Consider the following 15,140-nt stretch of genomic DNA (forward strand, 5'->3'; position numbering starts at 1 on the left):
CCCAAGGTCACCCAGGGTCCCCTGACCATTAGGTCCAGTCGTGGCCGACTCTGGGGTTGCGGCGCTCATCTCACTTTATTGGCCAAGGGAGCCAGCGTACAGCTTCCGGGTCATGTGGCCAGCATGACTAAGCTGCTTCTGACAAACCAGAGCAGCACACAGAAATGCCGTTTACCTTCCCGCCGGAGCGGTACCTATTAATCTACTTGCACTTTGACGTGCTTTCGAACTGCTAGGTTGGCAGGAGCTGGGACCGAGCAACAGGAGCTCACCCCATCACGGGGATTCAAACCGCCAACCTTCTGATCAGCAAGTCCTAGGCTCTGTGGTTTAACCCATAGCGTTATACATAATCTCTACCAAACTCTCATTTCTATATGTATTGTGGCCAATATCAATTGCCCAATGAGTTATAGTTGCTTTTATCATCTCATCTTTTGTCGCCAACTCTATAAAATTTTTATAAATCTTTGAGACTAATTTCTCATTATTTCATAATGCAGCTCTTTTGAATTTCGAACCATCTTCTGAAAAACCTTTTTTCTTTATCTTTTATTTAAACATTTCATTCAACTGGTGATAATGAAACCAAGAAGAAAGAGCGCGCGACCCCCATCCTCAAGGACGAAACCCGGAAGGCTTCGCCAGTCCAGCCTCCCACCGCCCAATGGCTGGCGAGCCTTGAAGAAGCAGCACAGCTCTCAGCCAATGGCACTCGAGCGCCCTCGAACTCTGTACGGAAAACACCCGAACAAGATGGCGGCGAACAAGATGGCGGCGCCCGGAGCCGGGAAGGTAGCGGCGGCCGCCGCGAGGGCAGCTGTCAAGCCGATCTTCAGCCGGGACTTGGCGGAGGCCAAACGGCGCGTGCGAGAACTGTATAGGGCTTGGTACCGAGAAATACCAAACGCTGGTGAGGAGGCGCGGCTGCAAGCGAGCGACCTCCGCCTCAAGGTCGCGTCCCGAGGGGGACGGGCGGGAGGGCGTCGTCGCGGGCTGCGCCCCCTCCCCAAATTTTCCCCGCTTCCCCGAACTCCCTTTCCTTTGAGGCCGCTGCCGAGAGAGTGGCCTGCTCAGAACTAAAACCAAGGGCGAGAAGGCAGATCGCTTCCCTGCTTCGACTGCTTCCCCCCTTCTCACTCGTGTCACGCTCCTCTCCGACACTTCGGGTCACGCCATCCCAGCCTACGGCACATCATGCCATCTGCACTGGCGACTGCGAGTACCCAAAGAAGGGTTGGTTCAGCGTTAGGATACTAAGATGGTGTGCCTTTGATCCATTCAGGATATCTGCCCACCAGTGGCGTGCGGTGACATTTGTGGTAGGGGAACAATCAGGCCAGGGGTCAGCAGACTTTTTCAGCAGGGGGCCGGTCCACTGTCCCTCAGACCTTGTGGGGGGCCCCGGGCTGTAATTTGAAAAAAATAATAATGAACGAATTCCTATGCCCCACAAATAACCCAGAGATGCATTTTAAATAAAAGCACACATTCTACTCATGTAAAAACACGCTAATTCCCGGACCGTCCACGGGCTGGATTTAGAAGGCGATTGGGCAGGATCAGGCCTCCGGGCCTTTGTTTGCCTACCCATGAATTAGGGCGCCAATGTGCACCCACTCCAGGGGACAAGGTAAGGGTAGGAAGACAAACATGAGGTTTACTCAAGACCCACTGCTAAGGATGCAGCTGTGGCAGCTATGTAAAGGCTGAATTCCCCCCTTCAAACTCAAGCTGCCTGATTATTACTATTTTTTAAACAGCTACTCCTGCACTGTATCAGCTACCGTAAAAATGTAGTTCTTAAAAAGAGCCCCTTTATAAAGACCTGCTTGTGACATCAGGGTTGTTCCATGCCCTTTCTCCTCCTCACCCCCTAAGTGGTGATGGTTGGGGTCCCCTGGCTGGCCTCTGCATGATTGGGGAAGACAGCAGCTGGGTGCCTCAACAAAAAGAAGGCACTGTTTTTGACCTTCGGGTGGGAAGTGGTCTCTGCCCCACGTGCATCACATCGGATGTTTTGCGTGCTGTGGGCTGTGCTGCTGCTGGGCGCTGTTTGGCATAGGCAACCTGGAGGAAGGGAAGTGCTGACACCAACCAGGACAAAGGACTACAAGGAGTGTAGCTCTGTGCACGGAGTGCAACCCTCTGAGCAGCTTGGGTAGAGCAGCTAAACAAAGAAAGAGGCTAAGCGAGTAAGGTTCAAGGAGGGCTGGAGGAAGAGAAGGAAGGAGGAGGGAGCATGGAGAGAGGTGTGTGAATATTTTACCAGGAACTTTGGGGATTAGGCTAGTTCCACCGTTCCACGGACTGTATGCCACTGTTGCCAACTCTGGTGGCATGTATGGGGCGGTTCTTATGGAGAATAGTGTTGGTTCACACTACAAGATGGGAGTAACAGTTATATGTCACGAAAGTTTGAAGGACCTTGCTCATGACAGCTGTGGGCTTTTGTCTTTCCTGTAACTTAATGGGTTGTTAACACCTATTAGATCTTCTGTTTAATTAGAGCTCGCTTTCCATGGAATGGAATAAAACAGCCCACTAGTTGAACTGTGTTCAATTGGAAGCAGTAAATGTGTAAAAAGTAACTTTTTAAGTTAAGACCTAACACTCATTTTCTCACCCATTATTATTTTTTGATTATCATCTAGTGCATCTATACCAGCTGGACATCTCAGTGAAACAGGGCCGGGATAAGGTGCGAGAGTTGTTCATGAAGAATGCCCATGCCACAGACCCTCGAGTTATTGATATGCTCGTTATTAAGGTAAATTAAATAACATTTGCCTTAAATTCAAAGCAAGCATAGGATGTCTGGTATATAGGGATAAAAAGCAAAAGTAGTTTTCAGACCCCTGTAGAAATGGAGAAGGGGGTGAAAGCCCATAATAGACTTAAGAGAATGCCTCTTTCCATCATAAATGATACATGACTTTTTCTTTATGTAAGCTAAACCGTGTCTTGCAAATAGGTGTGTCTCTAAATGTGGGGTTTCAAACGCTGTGTCATCACAGAAACAATCCATATTCCTGTGGTCTTATCCAAGTTTAGGAGAGAGCCTGCTTATGTCCTTCCTGACACAACTGGCTTGCCCCAGAGTGCTGACCAGTTATGCCTTCTTTACTGTACAGTAGTGTCACCATCATGGAGCATACGAGACTATAGTTTTACTATATACCAAAGGAATCAGTGTCTAAATCTGAAGTGGCAGAACCTTTCAAAATACCCCCCCATCTGCTGTGTCTGCCTTGCTCCCAATCTTTAAAAGTATTTTGAGTCAGTAGCAATGTGGTAAGGACAATACCTTTGCCTACAGCTCACTATATATTTCTTCAAGCATACAACATGTAATGCAGCAGTTTCACAACGAACCTCCACTGTCATGTCATGTCCACTTGTCATGTCCATTTGGTTCTTAAAAATCCCAACTTCATAGAAACCTGATAGTTGTGCCTACCCTGTATTAGCATAATAAATTATTGTAGTAACAGGCCAATTTAAACACCTTTCGTCCTTTTCTGTCTGATATAGGGGAAAATGGAACTCCAAGAGACTATTCACGTATGGAAACAACGGACCCATTTAATGAGGTATTTTCATGAGACAGAATCGCCACGACCCAAGGACTTCCTGTCCAAGTTCTATGCAGGCCATGACCCATGAACTAAATGAACTTTGTGGAGTTGTGATACTGTATGTTCGTCTGCTTCTGTTCCAAATAAAGCCCTGTATATTGAAGAGCTCTTCAGCTGGGAGGTAGCTATGCTGGTACTCTCTGTTCCATACTGGTTCTGAATTCTTGGTGCAGATGCTTCAGCCATCCTCGATTCCTTTCATGCATTATCTACTTACGATAGCCTGGGTGTACAGTACCCTTGTTCCAACTGGTACCTAAAAAACATGCTGGAGTCCTATGCAAATGTACTTCAAAGTTAGTCCCATTTGAATAAAGTTAAAATGATTCGGTACTCAAAGAACAAAGAGGTTAGAAGTCTGTGTGGGAAAGATTGTGTTTAGTATTAGAACACAGTGGTACCTCCGGTTGCAAACGGGATCCGTTCCAGAGCTCCGGTTGCATCCCGAGGAATTCGCAACCGGAGGTGCCGCTTCTGCGCATGGCACGTAGAGCGCTTCTGCACACGTGCGTGCGGCGAAACCTGGAAAAATACTTCCGGGTTTACCGCATACGTATCCCAAAGGATATGTAATCAGAGGTGAACGCAAGTAGAGGTATCACTGTATATGTACTTTCACGGGACGCAGGTGGCGCTGTGGTCTAAGCCACTGAGCCTCTTGGGCTTGCCAATTGGAAGTTCAGTGGTTTGAATCCACACAATAGGGTGAGTTCCCGTTGCTCTGTCCCAGTTTCTGCCAACCTAGCAGTTTGAAAGCATACTAGTGCAAGTAGATAAATAGGTACCGCTCCGGCGGGAAGGTAAGCGGCATTTATGTGCGCTCTGGCTTCTATCATGGTGTTCTGTTGCGCCAGAAGCAGTTTAGTCATGAGGGCCACATGACCTGGAAAGCTGTCTTGACAAACACTGACTCTCTTGGCCTGAATCAAGATGAGTGCCGCAACCCATAGTCACCTTTGACTGGACTTAACCATCCAGGGGTCCTTTACCTTTTACCATATGTACTTCAATCCAGGATGCATTGGCTCCGATAAAATCATAAAGATTTGGTTCAAGAATGTACTATTAATAGTTGAACATGTATTTTTCCAGAAAGAGAAACCTGGAACACGTTAATGGAGTTTTGCAAAAGCTTAAAACATAAGTGGTAACCCTTGGGCTATCCAAAAGGCAGGTTGATATATTACAATGGGCTTTTTTTGCTTCCCGGAGTCCTCTCCCAGAAAATCTGGAACCCATTGGTACTGGGTGTCTTGCCATACCATGAGTATTTAATACATTTACTTTAATACCATTAAGTAAAACAGCACTAAACTGGTGAGTAGTTTTAGCAATCCAACTGTTAACTCTACAGCCTGGGTGCCCCTACCCTTGGAAAGACTTGTAAGCCAAACCTGAGCAATCTTGAGAATAATCTGGCAGCAAATAAATAGCTCACTTTTATCCTGCCTGCTTTCTTTGTGCAGATAGTTTAGCCTAATTTCTGTTACTGCCCTTGAAATACTATCACCACACTGACGCTTTCCTGAGGAATGATTTCTCAGCCTATTGAGTCTTCTGCCTGCCTTGCAGTAACATTTCTTTAATTCAGCAACCAGAAAGCAGCTAGCCATTAAGCCACCTTGATTACACTTATGAGTTTGTAGCCTAAGGCTTCCAATAATTTCCTTTGCTTGCCAGGAGAGTTATTTTGGGGCTTCCTCCCCCCCCCCCCCATTCTGTCTATGAAAGCTGAGCCCTATTCCAACCATCCCAAATACAAGTGTAATAAAATGACACCTATTATGCAAGTAGCTTAATGCTCCTTAACCCAACTTCCATGGTTATTTAATACAGTGGTACCTCGGGTTACATACGCTTCAGGTTACAGACTCCGCTAACCCAGAAATAATGCTTCAGGTTAAGAACTTTGCTTCAGGATGAGAACAGAAATCAGACTCTGGCAGTGCGGTGGCAGCAGGAGGCCCCATTAGCTAAAGTGGTCTTCAGGTTAAGAACAGTTTCAGGTTAAGTACGGACCTCCAGAACGAATTAAGTACTTAACCCGAGGTACCACTGTACTGTATTCCTTCCCACTATGCAAGGGAGCCCTCCTGTGGTAGAACTGCATGCTGCAGCACTGCTGTGGCCTCCGATTCTTCCTTCTTCAAAAGCTCCCACAAGAAAATCCTGCTTATCTGAAGTAAGAGGGTAGTGATGTCCCCAATTGCTCTGAACAATATTCATTGTTCAATACAAGATTATGCAAGTAGGATCATGTGTACAATTATTTCATAGCAGGGCTAGCAATCATCCTTTTTTTTTAAGCAAACATGGCATAAGCCAGGGATGAATGAGGCATGTGTACTGAAAAGTGACAATCCATTTTTGAATCCAGACTCTAATCCCATTGACCTTTAGAGCATAGGAAAAACATGTGGTATAAATAAAAATAATGTTTAGGTAAATTGATGATACAGGAAGCAATTCCTCTTTGCCAAATGTTAAGTTAATTTTATCAGAACTTAGACTTGCATGCATCTCTAGACTTTGGTAGGTGACATGAACTCAAGATACCACTTATGAGTCAATACTGTAACACGTTAAGTTCGAAAAGTTATGGCATAATCATTTACTGTACACCAAAATAAAACAGTGCCTGATATCAAAGGGCTTCTGCTCACTATTAGATATCAAGATTCAAAAAAGAAGTATTTGTGCTGCTGCTGCTTTTTTTGGAGCAAGTCAGTCTAGCCGAGTTAAATAAAGTTACTTTTTCTGTTAAACATAGAATTTGCAGTTTCTCCAAAAAAAAAAAAGATGTAAAGGGGTGAAAGAGAATTGAAATTATTAATGCTTTTCAGCAAAGGTATGGTGCAATAATACTTAATCACACTTGGATCCCTGCGAGCAACCTAGGACAATTTAAAGAAGAGATGTAAGCCTTGGTCTGTTACTCTTTATTTGCAATCTAAATCATTTCTTCACACTCATTAGAACAGGGTTCCAAGCACTCTCATGAACTAGGTGTTACATACAATGATTGCTGAACCAAGGAAATATTCTGCCTATGTATGTAGCCAATCCTCATTTACACATGCACAGAGCATTTACTGGTAGAATGGGGGTCCAACTCTCCCAAAATGTCTTCTTTAAAAACTGAAAAGAGGGGCCATGACTAGACATTGCCATCAGAATAGTTGTCTATGGCTTTTGCTCTTGTTTTCTCCTATTTTAACCCTGTAAAGAAACAAGAATATGTTATTTCACACTGCAGAATTGGCCCCATGTTCAACCCGTAGGATACTAGCTTTGCAAAAATTAGAGAATGGCAAAGAACACCAGTATTGTGCATAGTATAAACATACTGTTTGCTGCTTTCTATACAACACACAGCTTATTAAAACAAGTTCACTGTGACATTGGCAAGTGTATTTAGCATATAGAACAGTGATATTGCCAAATCAGTGTAAACATTTTGGGCATGGCCTAATGAATTTATTGTCTAGTCAGATGTAATTCTTTCAAAATTATACTCACAAAAAGTAAGACAAAATAGTAACTAAATTATAAGCAGAACTGTTTGCATATGCTTAGTTTATTATATAGGAATAAAACTAGGAATAAAATAATGGGAAAGAAAAATACTAGGAATAAAAGAATGGGAAAGGAAAGGTAGGAAACAATGCTTTTAGGACAGGAATTGTGATCTAGGGTATATATGTGCTATGATAAGGGGGAGAAGAGATTTCAAAGGCTGCTGCAACTACTCTAATAAAAAAAGATGAGCTTCTCAGTGGCCTTCACTGCAAACATTGTAGGGACATGCAGGGTGGGGAAACTGTTTCAGTCTTAAGGCCACATTCCCTTGCAAGAGCTTTTGGGGGTGCATGCCAGTGCTGGATGGGACATTGGATGCAACTCTTCATGCAGCTGACTGCATTCCAGCCAGGCAAAAATCAAGAGGTTTCTGCACATACACACCCATACTTCCCATCTTTCATTCACTAAACAGACATTCTAACAGTTCAAGGACACATTCCAGCCAGGCAAAAGCACAAGGACGAGGAGCAGGGCTGGTGAGGGGATTGTCCTGGAAAGAGGTACATTCAGCACTCAGGTCTGACGTTCCCCACCTGTAGGACAGTGTATGAGAGGTTGAGATGCAACCAGATTCATTTCTTGCCTATCTTGTACACTCATACTCCACATGTTAGTACCAGTTTTCACGAGAATTTAAGTATAGCTGGAGTTTCTGGGTATCTGTTTTGACCTAACGGGTTTACCAATGAAGGATTGTCTCCAAGTGTTTTATTATGGTTTCACTCATCCTACATCAAATGAAGGGGCAACTTCAGATCAAGTTTCTGCTTTTATCTATAGCCATACCTATTAATCATCGTCGTCGTCATCTTCTGGTACAAAAATATCATGTTCCTCTAGCAAGGCTGCAAAGTTTTTGCTGATTTGTGTCCCAACATAGAGGAAGGGAATTACAATGGCAAACACACGAAGGAGACCAAAGGGCATCTGCAGAGATTAATTGAGAACCAGTTTAATATCTCTTTCAATGCAAGTCCTGCAGAAAAAGTTGTCATCAACAAATCTCCACAAAGCTGCCAACGTACATAAGTCTAGAGCTGATGGAAAGATTTAAAGAAATGCCATTACCCTTCAAATGCCTGCACTCATAAATAATAGCACATATTCTTACTGTTCTACTAATTCACGTTTAAACCCACATAGAAAAATATTTGTAAAAATGTCTTCAAATATATGGAAAAACTAAGTAAAAAAAGAGAACAAAACTGAATATTAGTATTAAGCCAGCAACACATTTTATATCCTAAATACATAAATAGGAAAACAAAAAGTTTGCATATTATCAGATACTCCAAAGTGTTTTCCTCATGGGCGGAGGAACCTACTGTAGTAAATGATACAGCAAAACAGTTTTGCTCTCAATTCAAAGCATGAAACTCAAATAATGGAAAACATAAGTGCACTACTGTAAAACAGCATTACTCAATGTACTGCAGCAGTGTGATTACCAACTTATTTTAGAAGCACCTAAAATTCATTTTGAACACAGCAGCGAAAATCCTTTATTCTATGGGTCACGTTAGCTCACCTCCCCCTTTTTCTCGGGTTCCTGGCAATTACCTTTGCCTACCGTTTTTGGACCCACTCTCATCTGCTCCTCCTTGCAGCCCCTATTTTCTAGACAAGTGCTTGTGGAACTTCTGAAAACCAAATGTGGGGCTTCCCTTAAAACGTTTCTCCTGGAAGCTGAGCGGAGGGGGCAGGGAAAGGGCTCTGAAAGGCCACATTCCAGACACCTGACAAAGAGTGGCTGGTCCATCCCACTTCATAGTTGTCAAATGCAACTTGACATGAAAGCAGTCGGCCAGGTATCAGTCATCCGCATTACTAACATTTCCTGTCACCTGCTACAAGGAACAAAAGGGGCAGGAAGACAGGATCTTCGGGAAAGGTCTCCCCTTTCCGGCTTTAACCGAGCTGAAGGAGGAAAAGGAAACACACAAATATACCCTTTTCTTTTTATTAATGACCCCCCCCCCCGTAGCCCACAGGCAGGAGAGGGGAGGAAGCGCTCACTATCCCCCTATGGCTCTTGTCTTACTGATCCTTACGGGATCATTTCCTAGTGGTGCTTCTGTTCTAAAGCCCGCCCCTGCCGCCTTATCCATTGGGCAAACCATCTGCCAAGCCAACAATCCTTTCAAGCTATTGGCTGACACAACGTCCTCCAAGCCCGGCAGCCCATCCCGATTAGCGATTGGCTGGCTTCACTCCCGGCTCGTTTCCCCTCCGCGACCTGAGGCTCCCCTCCGCGCACTCACTTTGACGGGCTTGGGCAAGATGGCGCCAGTCCGGGTGACGGTGACATTTCGCGAGGGGGCAGCGGTCGCCGAGGGGCCCCTCTGGCTCCCGACGGGCCTCGCCCAGCACCCTGCCGCTGCCCACAGGCGCCCAGCCATCTTCTCTGTAGCGCTACCGCTATAGCGACGCGACGCGTCCGAAGTGTCGGAAGGATGGGAGGTGCTTTCTCAAATCTCGCGATATGAGGATGAAGGAATAAAATGCCTCCCGGGCGCGCGTGGCAGGAGTGATGCCACAGAGATTCGAAAAATATAGATTGCTCTCATCGCCTCGGATGGGTCGTTTCTTGGTTCCTATTTGAAAAGTCCCTCAGGGCGAAAGTGCTCAGAAAACCCAACAGAGGAATCTTATGTTTTAGCTTGACCCCAAACAGGAGGAGTTCCTACTTTTGCCAACTCTAATCCAGTTACCTGTAACTTTGTTTATTTGCTTTGCCAATATTCAGAGAGGTCCCCTGTCAATGAAGTGCCGCTTTACTCTTTATACTCCTTTTAAAGGGCTTATCACATTTCTGTGATGTTAAATGCGCGCGCGTGTGTGTGTGTATGAATTGTCCTAATGTTTCTGTTTATTGTGCATCATGCTTTTACATTACCTTTATTTTTGTAAACAACCCTGTGACCATTTTAGTGAAGAGAGTATATAAATCTGTAAATAAATTAAGTTTGTTACCTACAAGAGTGGAGGGGGCTGTGGCTACAGAACAGCAGAGGGTTTGCCAGACTGGGTATCTGGTTGGCATCTCTGGTACATTGGAAAGTAGACTAGGTAAATACTTGGTGTGATCCTGCAGGACACTAATTATGTTAGAACTCCCAAGGAGGGAACTCAAGACACAGTCTCATCACCGTGCAGCCAAACGCTACAATATATATATTAAAAAGTTTATTCAAGAATAAATTTGTACTACAAATAACTTGGAAACAGTAGTGTATATTCTTGTTTTAAGTGTAAAACATAATCCATGCAAACATACAAAAAAGTGTAATTCAAGGGTGTATGTAGAGCACCATGAAGTTATTAGCTTCCATTTGTTATACCTTAGCAGGTATATTTTGGCTGCTGCTAACATTATTGCAGATCAGAATTTTTTTCTTTGGAGTGGATATATTACTATCTTCCTTCAAAACATTAACCATTTTCACCGTTGGAAGTGACATATTATTTGCCATGGTAACTTGATTTTATCATATTAAAAACAGTCATGGTGGTTCTTCCCTCCCAGCAGGGATAGTCATTCCATTTGAACGCTGCAACTGGTTATTACCAGCACTGGTCTGAGCCCAGGGTGACTTGGTAAACAATGGTTTGGTTGGCCAATTAGTTATAGTTAAAGTCACTAATGTGCAAGAATGCTAAAGAACAAACCTGATCGCAAAAATCAGAATGCAGCAATATGATATAAAGGCAGTGTATACTGGACACCATAGAACAGGAATCCAGTGCCTATTGGCATCATTTAAATTGAAGTTCATGGACTTATGACTACAAAACTCACAACTCAGTGATTGCAGTTGAGATGGCTGAAAAGTCTAGGTTTATACTGTTCTTCACCCTAGTCGGGCTATGTACACATTAGCGGCTTCCTTAGGAGACTATTCTTTAGGTCAGAACAACAGGGCCAAGGGACAAATGTGGCTCTCCAGGTTTCTCCATAGGGCCTTAGAACATTCCCCAAACCACACCCCTCCCTGGCTCTGCTTTGCACCCTGATTGTGTTTGCCTGGCTGGAGCAGGTTCTTGAACTCCAATAGTGCTTCTTGCTTGTCTAGTTGGAGGATAGAAAGATATGTGCAAGTGCATGTAGAAACTAGACTACAGTACAATGCTAACATCTGCTCTGCCCACTGCTGGCATTCCATGTAATTAAATGGTCACACATTATGATGTTAGTATGTGGGAGCAACTGTCCCTAATTTGTTGGTTCACTTACTCAGATCTAGGTCATGTTGCCTCTTGAAGAGGTTATCTTCAAATACTGACTCAAAATGTAGCGAAAGCCCTAAAAGTGCAGGATTCCTTAGTTATGGATCTGGGAAGCATTTTATAACGTCTACTCTAGGGCAACACTGTGACTAATAGTGTGAAACTACTGGATCAAATTTCACCTCAGCAAGAGGTGGTCTTAGGCAATTTGCTTTGCCCTCCATATGGTGATAAATATACTAGCCTACCTTTTCAGATTGTTGTCAGTAACCTTTATGTAATGTATGTGAAGATTCTTGGATATTTGAAATGTGCTATATAAATGGTTAGTATTATTAGTCTAACACAAGGCTCAAAGCAACCGGAATATATAGATTGGATGTCATTAACTGAATTGTATGGCTCAACAGAAATTCAAATTCCTCTCGTGTTAAGAAGCCACTTGAAACATGAGAGCGCCGACTTGAGCTTTACAGCACAGTGCGAAAGAAGTAGTGAAATAAGTATGCCATAGCCTTTTGCTAACACTGCTTGAGATACAGATGGTGCATGGTTAATTTTCAGAGATATTCTGGGCATTCCAAGGTCCCCATGGGGATACTATATTTTGAGAGTAACCTAGAACATACATATATTTGCAGTTCACCATTCCAGAAAGCAATATAGGTTCTTTGGCAATTTTGTTGGCCAAGAGCAAATCCACAAGTGCACTAAGAGGTCTGTGAAAACTTGTTTTGCGTCTATTTTTCTCTTTCCTTCCCTCCCTTTTCCCCACATCCCAAAATACTTTCCTCAATATGTTCACAATACATTCTGGCTTTGCAGCCATTCCATCCTCGCCTCGGCTATCTCCTGACCGTACCAGTCGTGCAACTTTGAGAAACAGGCTGTCTCTGGAGACACCGGGCTTTCCTGCACAGCAGAACCAAGGCCTGGAGCAAGCATTCCACCTGCGCTGCTGCAAGCTGGTCTTCGGCGAGGGGGTAAAGGCGGGGGTTTCAGATACCCCACATCATGGTCCAAAACAGCTCCTGCAACAGTGCAACCGTTGACCCATGTGGAGTACCCATTTTCTGAGATGACCGGGTGCTCCTGGAGGGGTCCTGCTGTGGAACTGGAAAGATGTCGCTTCCAGGCAGAGGAAGGTCTCTTTGGAGATTTGTGGCAGGTGACCAAGCTCTTCCGCGCTTCCTCCAGCTGCTTCTCTAGTTCTTTAACCACGAGCCTCATGTAATCAAAGCTGGCCCTGGAAAGGGCCTTCACCCAAACCTCCATCGCAGCCTGGCAATCAGCAACCAACACATATGCCTTGCCACCGCTGCCATCAAAGCGGATAGCGAAGGCAAACTCCTCAGCGGCCTCGCACAGCTCCACTGTGCAGCCCTCCAGCACAATGAGACCCAGGGGTTCACGGCTCTGCTGCTCCTCGAAGTAGAAAAGCAAGTTGCCTTTGAGGATGAACCAGCAGCGGTGGTAGGAACTGGTGTGGTGGTGGTGGTGGCGGCGCTCCACACGCTTGCACAGAAAGCCCGTGTGGTCTGCCGGAGAGTCGCAAGTGGCATAATGTGCCACGCAACGCTCGTTCAGCTTCATTGCCATAAGGGTCCCCTGAGGAGCATAGAGACAGACAGGTTTCCTGACTGCACCAAAAAGTGATATTTTAAAGTCCCAGTGACACTCGGAATATAATTTGAGCTAATATTCCAGCTCATCTATACTATTGGAGAGAGCAGAGAGTCTTACCCAAAGCCTGGATTTTGATGGATCTGCCTTCTTCCATGGATAGAAGTGTGCTGCAGTCTCGTCTTAGGCCACTAGGTACCCTGCTCTGCTAAAACAAGGGACAAAAGTTGCAAACTTCACTTAGCTCTTACTGCCATTAAAACTGCAGATCTTCGCCTCTTTAATCAATAGCGGCACCCTCTTCTGGAAGCTGGAACGGAAACCACATTCGGATGTTTTCCCCCTTTTTATACATAGAGCAATCAAGCTGACGGGAGTAACAGCAAGTTGGATTAATGGCCAACTGAACTGAGTCTCCAGAGTCAGAAAGCTCACAGGAGAAGATGGAGATATTTTTAAAGCCCCAGAAATCAGGCTGCCTGCCTAGTCCCCAGGGGGGGGGGTCTCCCAAAAACGGAGCTTGCGGAAGATGGTTTTGAACTCGGGGAGAGCAGGCCTGCTCTGAAAGCCAGGGGACAGATTTTATCTCTATCCTTACCTTGTTCCAACGCGGGATCTCTAACCTCTTCATCCATTTCGGCGTACCCCGTTACCCCTGCTTTAATTAACGTGTTGATTTTAAGGCGGCTGTTTTGTTTTGTCCTCCCTCTTTCTCTGCGGAGCTCTGACTATTATTGGTTTAGAGCAATTTCGTAATGCAAAACCCGGAGCTCAAGATCGCTTCTGGAGTAGCAAGCCCAGGGATGGCTCTTTAACAATCCACGTTTTCCAACCCGCCTCACATTACAGAGCGGAGGTTCCACTTTTTTTATTCCCCCATTCCTACCCCCCCTAACTGCTCTGCTTTTTCTCTTGAGGTTTTGGAAGCCACGTATAGAAGAATCAGACACGGAAGACTTGATTCGCCGTCTCAGACCTTTATGATTAAATCTTCTTCCTTGGATGTTTCAAAGCCTTTCATGACCCTATCTTTCCTTTAACTCTGTGAAATGGGTTCAATAGTCAACATCCACATCTCTCCCAGTATCTGCATTGCTCCCCCGCGCCCCAGATCCTTTGTCCCAAAGAATCGCATTTTTACTGAGAAATGGTATATTTCTCACTCTGCCCCCCACCCGAGCGTTTGCAAGAGCCGGATCAAGGCTCGTCGCAAAAGGCAAAAAAAAAAAGTGCAGGACAAGGACATACAACAAGTTTTCTTGATGATCGTGCTAATTTATAAGGATCTCCCAAGGGCTCTTACATCCATAGCCACTCTTGCTTATTATGCTAGGATCTTCCTTGACAGCAACGCCAAGGTCGGGTCAAGCTGGAAGTGTAATATTGGCAGTGCCACTAACGTGTCGGTGCTAAAGTTGTGCGAAACATAAACAAAGAACATGCAGAATGGGCTTTTAAAAACATATACATGCTACTTTATAGCCACCAGAGGGCATCACATTGCCGCATGCAGCAATTTCACAGGACTAGAAGGAAGCCCTTCAGTCAGAAAACAAACAGCACCGGACTCCCGAAGTTGTTGTTGTTGTTTAGTCATTTAGTCGTGTCCAACTCTTCGTGACCCCATGGACCAGAGCACGCCAGGCACTCCTGTCTTCCACTGCCTCCCGCAGTTTGGTCAGACTCATGTTTGTAGCTTCGAGAACACCATCCAACCATCTCATTCTCTGTCGTCCCCTTCTCCTTGTGCCCTCCATCTTTCCCAACATCAGGGTCTTTTCCAGGGAGTCTTCTCTTCTCATGAGGTGGCCAAAGTATTGGAGCCTCAGCTTCACGATCTGTCCTTCCAGTGAGCACTCAGGGCTGATTTCCTTAAGAATTGATGCGTTTGATCTTCTTGCAGTCCTTGGGAGTCTCCTCCAGCACCATAATTCAAAAGCATCAATTCTTCGGCGATCAGCCTTCTTGATGGTCCAGCTCTCACTGCCGTACATCACTACTGGGAAAACCATGGCTTTAACTATACGGACCTTTGTGATGTCTCTGCTTTTTAAGATGTTGTCTAGGTTT

The 15,140-nt window shown here is 44.9% G+C and overlaps 3 protein-coding genes across 8 annotated transcripts; 1 reads left to right on the forward strand and 2 right to left on the reverse strand.

Annotated features, from left to right (window-relative positions):
* The first annotated feature begins 769 nt into the window (after positions 1-769).
* Positions 770-3,741, forward strand: NDUFA6 (NADH:ubiquinone oxidoreductase subunit A6). Its single transcript, XM_082240703.1, has 3 exons — positions 770-913; positions 2,655-2,770; positions 3,535-3,741. Exons 1-3 carry the CDS (start codon positions 772-774, stop codon positions 3,664-3,666), a joined length of 390 nt encoding a protein of 129 aa, XP_082096829.1. The 5' UTR covers positions 770-771; the 3' UTR covers positions 3,667-3,741.
* A 2,820-nt stretch (positions 3,742-6,561) lies between these two features.
* On the reverse strand, positions 6,562-9,684 carry SMDT1 (single-pass membrane protein with aspartate rich tail 1). The gene is made up of 3 exons (XM_082240704.1): positions 9,482-9,684; positions 8,007-8,147; positions 6,562-6,857 (listed from the first exon to the last, which is right to left on the reverse strand). Exons 1-2 carry the CDS (start codon positions 9,617-9,619, stop codon positions 8,010-8,012), a joined length of 276 nt encoding a protein of 91 aa, XP_082096830.1. The 5' UTR covers positions 9,620-9,684; the 3' UTR covers positions 6,562-6,857; positions 8,007-8,009.
* A 707-nt stretch (positions 9,685-10,391) lies between these two features.
* On the reverse strand, positions 10,392-13,828 carry PHETA2 (PH domain containing endocytic trafficking adaptor 2). Of its 6 annotated transcripts, none has more exons than XM_082240697.1 (3): positions 13,669-13,828; positions 13,191-13,278; positions 10,392-13,055 (listed from the first exon to the last, which is right to left on the reverse strand). In XM_082240697.1, exon 3 carries the CDS (start codon positions 13,044-13,046, stop codon positions 12,249-12,251), a length of 798 nt encoding a protein of 265 aa, XP_082096823.1. In that variant the 5' UTR covers positions 13,047-13,055; positions 13,191-13,278; positions 13,669-13,828; the 3' UTR covers positions 10,392-12,248. The 6 variants fall into 6 exon arrangements, with proteins under 6 accessions (XP_082096823.1, XP_082096825.1, XP_082096822.1 ...); XM_082240699.1 differs by having other exon boundaries at positions 10,392-13,083; XM_082240696.1 differs by having other exon boundaries at positions 13,191-13,275; positions 13,669-13,826.
* Positions 13,829-15,140: the final 1,312 nt, after the last annotated feature.

This window comes from Podarcis vaucheri, assembly GCF_965113315.1.
Source record: "Podarcis vaucheri genome assembly, chromosome: 10".
Lineage (NCBI taxonomy): Eukaryota > Metazoa > Chordata > Lepidosauria > Squamata > Lacertidae > Podarcis > Podarcis vaucheri.

Coding starts and splice junctions, on each gene's coding strand:
- NDUFA6 (XM_082240703.1), top strand. CDS start 772: ATGGCGGCGCCCGGAGCCGGGAAGGTAGCGGCGGCCGCCGCGAGGGCA. Junction 914..2,654: donor CCGAGAAATACCAAACGCTG/GTGAGGAGGCGC, acceptor ATTATCATCTAG/TGCATCTATACCAGCTGGAC. Junction 2,771..3,534: donor TTGATATGCTCGTTATTAAG/GTAAATTAAATA, acceptor TGTCTGATATAG/GGGAAAATGGAACTCCAAGA.
- SMDT1 (XM_082240704.1), bottom strand. CDS start 9,619: ATGGCTGGGCGCCTGTGGGCAGCGGCAGGGTGCTGGGCGAGGCCCGTC. Junction 8,148..9,481: donor TCTTGCCCAAGCCCGTCAAA/GTGAGTGCGCGG, acceptor TAATCTCTGCAG/ATGCCCTTTGGTCTCCTTCG.
- PHETA2 (XM_082240697.1), bottom strand. CDS start 13,046: ATGGCAATGAAGCTGAACGAGCGTTGCGTGGCACATTATGCCACTTGC.